General features: G+C 39.9%; 1 protein-coding gene and 1 long non-coding RNA gene across 4 annotated transcripts in view; both read left to right on the top strand.

Moving 5' to 3' along the window:
* vdra (vitamin D receptor a) overlaps positions 1-13,667 on the top strand; it is a 77,763-nt gene that overhangs the window by 34,682 nt on the left and 29,414 nt on the right. For all 3 annotated transcript variants that reach the window (XM_082145942.1, XM_082145941.1, XM_082145940.1), the window contains one exon: positions 1,993-2,140. In XM_082145942.1, the coding sequence (XP_082002068.1) occupies positions 1,995-2,140 (146 nt within the window). In that variant the 5' untranslated portion in view covers positions 1,993-1,994. The remainder of the gene's footprint in view (positions 1-1,992; positions 2,141-13,667) is intronic.
* LOC309481152 lies at positions 5,174-11,697 on the top strand. Its single transcript, XR_014199911.1, has 2 exons — positions 5,174-9,389; positions 9,421-11,697. It is a non-coding gene; the product is annotated as an uncharacterized lncRNA (long non-coding RNA).

Raw genomic sequence — 13,667 nt, 5'->3', positions numbered from 1 at the left:
GCGGCGGTTGCAGAAATAGCAGCGGCAGAAATAGCGGCGGCGGCAGAAATATCGGCGGCGGCGGCGGCAGAAATAGCGGCGGCAGAAATAGCGGTGGCAGAAATAGCGGCGGCGGCAGAAATAGCGGCGGCAGAAATAGCGGCGGCAGAAATAGCGGCAGCGGCGGCAGAAATAGCGGCAGCGGCGGCAGAAATATCGGCAGCGGCGGCAGAAATAGCGGCGGCAGAAATAGCGGCGGCAGAAATAGCGGTGGCAGAAATATCGGCAGCGGCGGCAGAAATATCGGCAGCGGCGGCAGAAATAGCGGCGGCGGCAGAAATAGCGGCAGAAATAGCGGCAGCGGCGGCAGAAATAGCGGCAGCGGCGGCAGAAATAGCGGCGGCGGCAGAAATAGCGGTGGCAGAAATAGCGGCGGCAGAAATAGCGGTGGCAGAAATAGCGGCAGCGGCGGCAGAAATAGCGGCAGCGGCGGCAGAAATAGCGGCGGCGGCAGAAATAGCGGCAGAAATATCGGCAGCGGCGGCAGAAATAGCGGCAGCGGCGGCAGAAATAGCGGCGGCAGAAATAGCGGCGGCAGAAATAGCGGTGGCAGAAATAGCGGCAGCGGCGGCAGAAATAGCGGCAGCGGCGCCAGAAATAGCGGTGGCAGAGATATCGGCGGCGGCAGAAATAGCGGCGGCAGAAATAGCGGCAGTGGCGGCAGAAATAGCGGCAGCGGCGGCAGAAATAGCGGCGGCAGAAATAGCGGTGGCAGAAATAGCGGCAGCGGCGCCAGAAATAGCGGCAGCGGCGCCAGAAATAGCGGTGGCAGAAATATCGGCGGCGGCAGAAATAGCGGCGGCAGAAATAGCGGCAGCGGCGGCAGAAATAGCGGCGGCAGAAATAGCGGCAGATAGCGGCGGCAGAAATAGCGGCGGCAGAAATAGCGGCGGCGACCTGATTTCCGTGAGTGTGAATCCGTGTGAATCCGCTCTTATCGAGAGTGTCGTGTTTGAAGGATTGATACTGATCACAGCGTCTTCAAGGAATCTGAATGAAGCTCCTCCTGCTTTTGTTCTCCTGCTCACACACACACACACACACACACACACACACGCGCGCGCGCGCGTGCGTTTCTGCATGCTAAGCCACGCATCTCTGCTGCTGTTTGTTATCTCTGTTCCTCTCGCTGAGCAAAACAAGCCGATCGCTTCCAGGAAGAACATGATGACCTGGCGAATAACACGCTTATTATCATCATCATTATTATTATTATTATTATTATAGCTGCGAGAAATGCTTTTAGCTTGACTATTTATGGAAACCAGATCTCGTCATATTTTGTTTCTTTCCCTCTATTCATCGTTGTGCTCGTTCTGCGTGACCTTTGACCTGTAAATGCTCATATCATTATGCAGTGTGTTTCTGTAACTGGATCTGAGCTCAATGCAGCATTCATTGTTTCTTCACATCTTTCTCCGCTTGTTTGCACATGTTAATCAGCCCATCTGTTAACTAACGGTGTCAATTAACAGATGGATTTTTATTAACTAACATTAACAAAGATTAATAAACACAGTAACGAATGGATTGCTCATGGTTAGTTGATGTTAGTTAATATATAACCTAATACACATTATTGTAAAGTGTTACTGGTTGATTCATACTCCTCTCTCTCTCTCTGTCTGCGTTCTCCATAAGCAACAGCTGATGTTCTGCTGTGGGTAAAAGCATCTGCTAAATGCATAAATGCAGTGTATTATGTAAACATGTTTCGTCCACTGATCCCTCGTCTCTGTGCGAGATGAGTAGATGAGGTGTGTTTTCTGACCGCTTCTCTCGTCCTCTAAAGACTTATTTAGTAAGATTATGCTTAAGATTATGTTAATTTTAACAAAAATGTGTATAATATGACTTTGTTTGCTTGGTTTTATTGTATTTATATGATATTTGTATTTTTGTAATAGATGTTTTGGCTGTAAATAAAGCGCTGTGTGTCTCTGGTGTTCTCAGTGATGGATGCCATGGCCGTGAGCACGTCAGCGGCGGGTCCCGATGAGTTCGACCGCAACGCCCCGCGCATCTGTGGAGTGTGTGGAGACAAAGCCTCCGGGTTCCACTTCAACGCCATGACCTGCGAGGGCTGCAAGGGCTTCTTCAGGTAAACCTCCATCATTACACCAGATCAGGGACGTCTGTGGTGGATAATGCTGCCGTCATCTAACGGATTTAACCAAAATGTCATTTTCTAGCAAAATAAAGCAATTTTACTCAGTTTATTAACGTTTGTGCAGTTTTTGTAGGATTTATTAAATATTTTTTTACATAAATATATAAAAAATATTTTCTTTATTAGGTTTTTATAAAAAAAAAAAAAAAAAAAATGGGGCTTCTTCAGGTCTCGTCCGTTACCATCAGATCATGGACAAACTGGGAATCATCATTATAATTTCTGTGGTGAATAATGCTGTAATGGATTTAACCCTTGTGTTTCACACTCAGGCTGTTTAGGGTCTCCAGAGACCCCAGGAAACTAAATGTAACTTTGTGACAAAATATATATATATTTTTTTAACAAATGTAATTTTACTCTGTTTATTAATGTTTTTACTACACATTTGTGCAGTTTTCGGAGGATTTTTTTTTTATATATACTTATAACGTATAACGTAAAATTTACGTATAAATACATTTAAAAAGTTTTTATACGAAAAAACAGCTTTTTTCCCCAAGGGCTTCTTCAGGTAAACGTCTCGTCCGTTCCCACCAGATCATGGAAAACTGGGATTTACATTTCTGTGGTGAATAATGCTGCCATTTTTGAATAGATTTTTAACCCTTGTGTGCGGAGGTTCGTTCGCGGTTTACACTCAAAATGTAATTTTGTAACAAAAAAATATTTTTAAACGAATGGAATTTTACTCAGTTTATTAATGTTTTTACTATTTTTAGAGGATTGATTATATTTTTTACATTTATATAAAATAAATAAATAAATGTTTTTTAAATAGGTTTTTATAAAACAAAACAAAAAGGGCTTCTTCAGGTAAACGTCTCGTCCGTTCCCACCAGATCATGGACAAACTGGGATTTACATTTCTGTGGTGAATAATGTCCGATCTACACATATGTGCATTTAAAGGTGCATTGTGTAATATTTAGGAGGATCTGTTGACAGAAATGCAATATCATATACATAACTATGTTTTCAGTGGTGTGTAAAGTCCTTACATAATGAACCGTTATGTCTTTATTACCTTAGAATGAGCGTTTTCTCTCTACACACACCGCGGGTCCGCTTACATCGACATGTTTCTACAGTGGCCCTGAGCGGACAAACGTGTTTCGTCACTATGTTGTTCTTCATGCAAAGAAGCGAATAAAACACTGACACAATGATGAACAAGTAACAATATTCGCAATAACATATTGTTTTACTGAATAATTAAGTAAACATAATTTCTTAATCTTTGTAAAGAAATTGATTGTTTAACTGGCTACTCTCATCTGTCTCAGACGACGACATCACTTCCTGTTGGCCACTGTAACTTCTGTTCGTTGCAATTCACAACCTCACCACTAGATGCCGCTAATAACCACACACTGCAACTTTAAGGTGTTTGAAAAAGGTGTTTAAAGGCCAAAAAAAAAGGATAACAGTAGATTCTTAAACATGAGAATCAGTGTAAATGTTTCAGTGAGTGATCCACACTACACAATGGAAATGCAGAGTGTTTATGCTTATTGTTGACTAAACACAATCACATATTCGAAATGGGAATGGCCTTAAATTAGAAGTTTTAAGGGTTATTTTGCATAGATGTTACATTTGAATCAAACGCCAATGCAATCCTTCTGAGCAATTAGTATGAGCATCAAAGATCAGTTTCAGAAACTTGCTAAACCAAGTTTTTGGACTAATCTGTTCATTTTAATGGTTCAATTGGTCACTCATAATGAGTCACTTGCCGCCACCTACTGGCTTAATGATGCAAGTTATGCAAACACAGACAAGCGGAGTGATACACATAGTGAAAAATCCCAGTTCTGATACTAGTGAAATATTCAAACACAGTTGAGGTATACAAATATATATATATATATATATATATATATTTATACAATAATAATGGCAATGGTGGGTACGGCCCTGGAGTTAACCCTTCGACCCCAGGCAGCATTTTACATTTTTAAACAAATGTAATTTTACTCAGTTTATTAATGTTTTTACTACACATGTGTGCAGTTTTTTTAGGTGGCAGTTTTTCAGGTTTTTATATATATAAAAAAACCCAGCTTTTTTCGGGTAAACGTCTCGTCCGTCACCATCAGATCATAGACAAACTGTGGTGAATAATGCTGCTATTCATGTAATTATTTTAATTAGTGCTGGGCAACGATTAATCGCATCCAAAATAAAGGTTTGTTCTTAAATAATATATGTGTGTGTGTACTGTGTGTAATTATTTTGTATAATAGGGGTGTAACTATGTCGTGTCACAATATAAAAATGCAACAATATGTATTGTGGATAGTTCATCCAAAATAAACTTTAAAAAAGAGTTTTAGTGCCAGTACTACATTAAACTCCTATATATAATGTTGAATATAATGTATAATAATGCACCAGGGGAATATTTGTGGGTTCTGATATCTGATGTTACCTGTAAAAAGTAAAAACATTATTTTAAATATATCTAGTCAATCATATGCATCTAAAATAATTCAGTATTTTCAGCTTCAGAATCATGAATATTGTTATTCTGGTGTCTCTATTGTCCTGTGTGTTGGGTTTCAGCACCAAGTCCAAGAATATTCATTCACACACACAATGTAACATCAAATTGAGCATTTTAATCAACATTTTTTGTAAATTTTTTATCATAAGTCTTGGAGTATCGCAATAATATCGTATCGTGATATGTATCGAATCGTGACTACACACACACATGTATTACGTACACACAAACTTTTATTTTGGATGTGATTAATGGTTGTCCAGCACTAATATTAATATGTTCCTTGAGGTTCACTTAAAGTGACTATTATTTTCAACTCTCTGTCTGAAATTATCCGTTTTTAAGGCGTGGCTCCTTTAAGGCTTGTCAGTAATTATGATTGGCTGACGGCATTGCTTAGGAAACCACATCAACGGCCACTCGCTATCGCATGCGAGTAAGTGTTATTAAAGAATTATGAAATATTGCACATCAAATACATGAATCTCTGCTTCATCTGTCAACAGAAGCTTCTTTGCCAACTCTTCTTTACAGTGTTCACATATTTCATTACACTGTTGTTAAAAACAACATTTTATTATTTTTTTAAAGAAGAAATGCTTTTATTCATCAAGGACGCATTAAATTGATCAAAAGTCACTGTAAAGACGTTTATAATGTTATAAAAGATTTCAGTTTTCAATTTAAATTCTGTTCTATTCAGCAAAGAAACCTGACAAACAACATGAACCGTTTCCAATAATTAATAATTCTTCCAAACAGTACAGTAGTGTATAATATTCCAGGTTGCATTTATTTAAGCTGAAATCTTCATAAAAACATAAACGCATGATTGCTTTCTGCTTTCTGTGAGGACAGTGAAATGACTGGTGTTATTGTGAACCGGTGTCGTTTTCATCCGGTAAATCCTCTCAAAGGTCAGTGGTTCGGGCCCCTGGTTCTGGAGAACCTTCTGTCTGCAGCTCATTACACGTTTGCTTTTTATGACCATGCTGAAAAATATCTGCTTATGTAACCTAATGGGCCGACTGTTAAAAACTCGTTTCATCTGCAGTTACTGGAAGAGAACGGCGCGGCGCCTCGATGTAGTCGCTGACTGAGATGGAATAAAATGTCGCGACGGGAACACGCTTCACACGGGGTGTTGCTGCTTGTTCTCGTTCATTTTAAGTCTGACTGTTACTGTACCTTTAAGACTTCTACATATCCTATATACTGGGTTTGAAATTAACTTTTTCACTCACCGGCCAATTTGGCTACTAAATTAAGTTCATTCAGAACTTGGAAAAAATAAATAAATAAACTAGATTAACTACTTCATACATTCATTTTTTTATTCAAACAAAATTCTGTCATCTAGCATCTCCTCTTCCTCTTTCATCCTCATCACCAAACATGTGTTTTAGATGGACAGATCAATACAGCACAGAGAAACATGTAGGATGTCGGAAAATAACAGACTTTTCTATTAACCAAATGCTTTTTAATCTTCACTATTGCTTCAATGCAAATGAACAAGCGTGCCGTTATTTGTTGTGTAGTGACGTGTGTGTTCAAGTAAGCCAGATATGAGCAGATTCTGTGCAATACACTGTATTTAATATATCATAATGACTCACGGGTATTTGCGCTAAATATGCACAGATTTGTCTTACACAAACTTCCCCAGCAAACTGAGTAAACATGGTAACATACCAAACTGGCTCGTGATTCGACAGCGTTTCCCGCCACAGATGATTTTAACACGCATTTGGTGGGTTGGTGAGTGTTAATTTCAAACCTTGCCAATCTATGCTATGATTGGCTGACATCTTTATTCTAGCGTATTTCACCATGATGTCCATCAAGTTGCCAGTCATATGTAAAGCCCTATGAAACCACTGACGGAATCACAGAATCCAATCACATTTTTTATTTATTTATAGTAAAACGTGGAATGTTATTCATTCAATCGTCACATCTGCTGTTGACAGCTTGTCGCTGGAATCTTATCACATCGCATCTGGTTAAGACATGGTGTAAAATGGACTCCAGAATAATTCAAATGGGGCAAAGAAACGGAATCCAGAAACATTTTGGAGAGAAAAAAATTAAAATATGTGTATGTTAAAAAAATATATGTTAATGAGCTCATGGTCATTCATTTTTCAAAATAAAAGTGAGGAAAAATCCTGTTTTCCGTCATGCATCCACTTAAATATCCACTCTGTGTTCTAGATCAGTGTGGGAAGCACATGTTGAGGATGAAAGGATCTTCAGGTGTCTGTCAGATGGCACGTTCTCTCTTTGAAGCACGTTTGTTTCTGTGATTTTACTGATTTAGATGTTTTTGGAGTGACCTATGCATTGACTACTGGAGCAGATCGTCATTTTCCTCAGTTTTGGTCATGGGTTTGATTCCCGGTGAACACATGAACCTTATGTGCTTTGTAAAGCATCTGTCAAATGCATAAATGTAAAGCTATTTATTAGGGATGCTCCGATCGATCGGAATCTGCTGATAATCCTATTCAGTGGCTCGATCGGAAGTCACTTAATTTGGCCGATCTCACGAACCGATCGCAATTTACCGCATCTACCGTCGGATCATCCAGCTGGAATGAGAGGTAGAGTTGTGTGTCATCAGTGTAGCAGTGATCGGAAAAGCCATATTTCTGAATGACAGATCTTAGTGAGGACATGTATATGGAGAAGAGAAGTGGTCCCAGCACTGAGCCCTGAAGCACTCCAGTAGCTAGATGATAACAGTGACATCACTGAATAAGAGACCAACATGAATCAATTGTCTTTAACAATTATTTATTCCCTTGCAAGGAAAGGTCAGCAGTCATACAGTCATTACAAAGTGCCTGCAGAGTGTGACAACGAGTGGGGGGTATCCTTCATTCTTTATAGTTGTTCCTCCCCCAAGGTTGTTTTCCTGGGGTTACATCAAGATACATCTTAGCCATAACTAACATATTGTTTAGATTTGTCTGTCATACTTAATCATATTACTCCCTTGAATGGAGACTCGCTGTCTCGGTCATACATTCAGTCACATTAACTTTTGTCCGGTCATATACAAGGACATACACATACATATATTAATAAGAATATGTATCGACACCACATTAATCTAATTACCATCATATTTCTAAGATTCTATGAATATAATTAAGTGCAAACATAATAGAACATTAAATTTCTTCCACATGGGATAAACCATGTTTCTGAATGACAGATCTTAGTTAGGACATGTATATGGAGAAGAGAAGCGGTCCCAGCACTGAACCCTGAGGCACTCCAGTAGCTAGATGATAACAGTGATGGGATAAACCATGTTTCTGAATGACATATCCTAGTGATGACATGTAGATTGAGAAGAGAAGTGGTCCCAGCACTGAACCCTGAGGCACTCCAGTAGCTAGATGTTGGGTCTTGGACACCTCCACGACACCCTGAAGGACCTACTGAGAGTTAAGACTTGAACCCCTTGAGTGCAGTTCTTCGTCTTTAAAACTGACAGCAGTATCTGGTGGCTAACGGTGTCGAGATCCAGCAGGATGAGAACTGAGGATTTGGAAGCTGCTCTTGAGTCTCAGAGCTTTAGTAACCGAGAGCAGGACCGTCTCAGTTGAGTGTCTGCTTTTGAAACCAGACTGGTTGATGTCCAGGAGGTTGTTCTGGGTAAGAAAGGAAGAGATCTGGTTGAAAACAACTCGTTCAAGTGTTTTCGCGACGAATGGAAGAAGAGATACCAGTCTGTAATTTTCCAGATGTACTGGATTTAGTGTGGGTTTCATAAGCAGTGGGGTTACCCAAGCCTGCTTAAATGCTGGGGGAAGGGTACTCGTGTGAAGAGAGGTGTTTATGATGTGTGTGAGTGCGGGTACAACTGAGGAAGTAATGGCTTGAAGTAGATGAGTGGGAATAGGATCAAGCGGACAAGTAGTAGGTGATTGGAAAGGATGAGTTTGGAGACTTCTGCCTCTAAAAGCAGAGAAAAGGAGGGTAGAATGGGTGTGTTCGCTTGTAAAGATGTGTGTGTCAGTTTGTGGTTTGGTAAAGTGGCCGCTGATGATGGTGGTTTATTTATGAAGAATGTGGGAAAATCGTCCGATGTTAGGGTTGGAGGAGGGTTGAGAAGAGAGAAGGTTTTGAAAAGCATGCGAGAGTCAGAAGAATTGTTCATTTTGTTGTGATAGTAAGTCATTTTAGCAGTAGAGATATTAGCAGAGAAGGAAGAGAGGAGGGATTGATAAAGACCAAGGTCAGTAGGATATTTAGGTTCTCGGAGAACATCAGAAAACCAGGAGGCAGAGGGTGTGGCGCGGGATGGCCTGGAGGAAAGGGGGCAGAAGTTGTCCAAGCAGGATGTTAAAGTGGAGAAAAGAGTATCAGTTGCACTGTTCGTATCTAGTGTTGAGAGCTGATCAGGTGGAGGAAGTGTGGATGAGACCAGAGAGGATAGGCGAGAGTGAGCATAGGTTTTGCAGAGGGGTGACCTGTGGAGGAGTGTGTGTTGTGTCCTGATCCAGGTTGATGTTGAGAGTGAGGAGGAAGTGATCTGAGGTGTGCAGTGGAGTGACCAGTGTATGGTCAGTGGAGCAGTAGCGCGTGTAAATGAGGTGTAATTGGTCACCTGATTTGTGAGTAGCCGCAGTAGTTACTCGTTTGAGGTCGAATGAGGTGAGCAGAGCGTGGAAATCAGCAGCCTGAGGCTTTTCTAGGTGGATGTTGATGTCTCCAAGAACTACGAGAGGAGTACCATCCTCAGGGAAGGATGAGAGTAGTACATCCAACTCCTCCAAGAAACTGCCAAGCTGACCTAGGGGACGATAGACAACTACAAAATGGATTTGAATAGGCCTAGTGAGGGTAATTGAATGTGGTGGTAAAGGATAAAATGTTCAATCATGTAAAGGATAACATTTCCATTCGTATACTGATGATGCCACATTCTGCTTTTTAACTTTGTGAAACATAGGTAAACCATAGTAAATCACACATCTTTTATTTAGAGCAGGTTGTCTCGATTCAAACAAACCCACACACAACATAACATGATGCGTAGATCTGGAGAAAATACTCACGGAGTGACATTGACGTGATGCTTCGCTAAAGCAATGGGACTGGCAGGATCGGTTTTCCTACGTGATTTGAAAGTTCAACCTATGGAAACTGTGGATCTCTGGTTTGATGGATAAAGGGATGATGTGTAAGAGACCAAGCGGCAACTTTCCCGTCTCTCTCTTGAATCCAACACGGAAGTGACTTAAACTGCAGTTCATCGACTGGCCACTAGAGACCGGCTCCAAAAGAGAGTTAATCCCATAGATCCCAATGTAAAAATGCCCAACTTTACAGCAGAAAAACACATGTTTACAGCCTGGTGCAAAAAGTGGTTTTGGTCTATATAGCCAATCTTGCCCTTCATGACGACTGTGAGGTGGGTGAATGTTTTTATAACTCATCCGTTTAAATTATATTAAGCCTTAAAGTTCTGCATAATTAAGGGCGTGGCCACTTGAGTGACAGGTGGATTGCCGCTGACGTCACTACTAGCCGTTTGTCTGCTGTCTGTTAGCGTAACGTCAGCTAATCCGCCTCGCTGCACATTTTCGTTTATCCGGGAGTGACGCGCAGCCAAGATGGCGACGGCCGGCTCCGCCCACTTTGGGCTTCAGAAACACTACGGGTGATGTCACGCACACTACGCCCATATTTTTTTACAGTCCATGGTAGAGACCAATCAGACACTGTTTTACAGCTAGAACACGCTTGGATTGGACAGATCGCTCAGATTGACAGGTCTGGATTTGCCAGCGCTGGAAGGTCATCACTCATCAGCCCAGGATCTTGTTACTTGTTCTATGTAATTATAAATATTTTATGATTTGTGGTGTTTTACACATGTAAGAAGTTCTTTTCAATTGCTCTGAGATATCAGCACTACATTTGGCCCGTAAGCAGTTCACATGAGTGTGAACGAGCCCAAACTGGATTTTATGACTTTATGACTTTTATTACTTTTATGCTTTATAATAGTAATCATGTCAAGCATGAATAACAAAATAAATTAGTTTTGGCCAGTGACGTATTAACGGCCAGCATTTATAATAATCTGCCAGTTTTCTTTCTCTGTCACCGTCAAAACCGGTCCGGCTCTTTTGCTCCGATTAATTGCTTTGTTTCTGTGTGTTTACAGATGATAGAGGTGTGTGTGTGTGTGTTGTGTGATTGCTTTTATTTAGGAAAGGGGTGTGTGCACTGTACATATGTAGATTTTTTTTGTGTAAATATGAACTTGAACTTTTAAGGTGGCATGTACTGGTGTATTAAGGTTTCTGTAGTTTACTGGTTCAATCCAATAATATAGCCTATAATACCAATATATGAGATATATGTATGTTTCTAATTTATGTATAACATACAGTTTAAAATATTATAGTATATATGAATCAAAGTATATATGATTTTAATACAATACATATATAACATTTAAAATTTGTATGAATATATACAAATATAATTGTATTTTTTTATATATATTATATTTGATATATTTATGGATTAGAGGAATATGTATATAGTGTGTGTGTATATATATTTATATATACAGTACAGGCCAAAAGTTTGGACACATTACTATTTTTAATGTTTTTGAAAGAAGTTTCTTCAGCTCATCAAGCCTGCATTTATTTGATCAAAAATACAGAAAACAATGTAATATTGTGATATATTATTACAATTTAAAATAATTGGTTTTCAATTTATTATACTTTAAATGATCATTTATTTCTGTGATGCAAAGCTGAATTTTCAGGATCATTACTCCAGTCTATCACATGATCCTTTAGAAATCATTCTAATATTCTGATTTATTATGAGTGTTGGAAACAGTTCTGCTGCTTAATATTTTTTCATAACCTGTGATACTTTTTTAGGATACTTTGATGAATAAAAAGTTAAAAAAAAAGAAAAAAAAAGCAGCAAATGTTTTAAAACTAGAAATCTTTTGTAACAGCAATATACACTACTGGTCAGTCATTTTTTTTCTTTCTTTTTTTGAAATAAATCAATACTTTTATTCAGCAAGGATGTGTTACATTGATAAAAAGTGATAGTAAAGAAAATTTATATTATTAGAAAATATTTTTTTATTTTGAATAAATGCAGTTCTTTTTAACCTTTTATTCATCAAATATATTAGTCAGCAGAACTGTGTCCAACACTCATAATAAATCAGAATATTAGAATGATTTCTAAAGGATCATGTGATAGACTGGAGTAATGATCCTGAAAATTCAGCTTTGCATCACAGAAATAAATGATCATTTAAAGTATAATAAATTGAAAACCAATTATTTTAAGTTGTAATAATATATCACAATATTACATTTTTTTTCTGTATTTTTGATCAAATAAATGCAGGCTTGATGAGCAGAAGAAACTTCTTTCAAAAACATTAAAAATAGGAATGTGTCCAAACTTTTGGCCTGTACTGTATATATACAATATACAAAATGTATTAACAATATGTTCAATGTCACACACACACACTGTGGGCGAGAGAGCTCAACGCGCAGCAACTGAAGGAAACACATGCAAATAGAAATAACACCCACAAATTAAGAACAAACATCATCATCAGTTTCTCAACACACGTGTGCCTCAAACACTCACAACACACGCGTGCCTCAAACCCTCACAACACACGCGTGCACCAAACACTCACAACACACGCGTGCACCAAACACTCACAACACCAAACACTCACAACACACGCGTGCACCAAACACTCACAACACCAAACACTCACAACACACGCGTGCCTCAAACACTCACAACACACGCGTGCCTCAAACACTCACAACACACGCGTGCCTCAAACACTCACAACACCAAACACTCACAACACACGCGTGCCTCAAACCCTCACAACACACGCGTGCACCAAACACTCACAACACCAAACACTCACAACACACGCGTGCCTCAAACCCTCACAACACACGCGTGCACCAAACACTCACAACACACGCGTGCACCAAACACTCACAACACCAAACACTCACAACACACGCGTGCACCAAACACTCACAACACCAAACACTCACAACACACGCGTGCCTCAAACACTCACAACACACGCGTGCCTCAAACACTCACAACACACGCGTGCCTCAAACACTCACAACACACGCGTGCCTCAAACACTCACAACACACGCGTGCCTCAAACACTCACAACACACGCGTGCCTCAAACACTCACAACACACGCGTGCCTCAAACACTCACAACACACGCGTGCCTCAAACACTCACAACACACGCGTGCCTCAAACACTCACAACACACGCGTGCCTCAAACACACTCAACACACGCGTGCCTCAAACACTCACAACACACGCGTGCCTCAAACACACTCAACACACGCGTGCCTCAAACACTCACAACTAGGCCTGTCGCGATAATTAAATAACCGTCTGATCGCAATTATTTGATCTAACCGCGATTGTTTTAGACAACCGCGATTATTGCGCTCTTTTATAGGCCTTTGGCACAAGGGGGAGTCATGGACCAAAAGAAATAGACAAGCACTAATTAAGTTTTCCAGCAATATATTCAAAGTCATCTGGAGCCATTCTATAGCTTAATGTGAGGGACAGAAATATATTTACATCGTTAAATTAAAGTTCACGGAAACTCGTCTTCCCTCCTCTGCAGCTGTCAATCATTCTCCATTCAGCATTGAAACAGCGCGCCTCGTCCGGTTACGGCAGGAAACTCTCACCAATATGATATATTTACCTTATAATACTTGATCTGTAGAAAAAGGGCTGTGGATTTGCAAAAAATTATTTTATTTTGTTATTTTATTTTGCTAGAGTTTTATTTTGCTGGAGTGTATTGCTGTTTCTAAACGACTCGCTACCGTGTGCATGTTAGATCACACACAGCAC

This window comes from Leuciscus leuciscus (genome assembly GCF_965113295.1).
Source record: "Leuciscus leuciscus genome assembly, chromosome: 18".
NCBI lineage: Eukaryota > Metazoa > Chordata > Actinopteri > Cypriniformes > Leuciscidae > Leuciscus > Leuciscus leuciscus.
The sequence above is the reverse complement of the archived record's forward strand: the minus strand, read 5'-3'. Positions and strand labels throughout refer to the sequence as shown.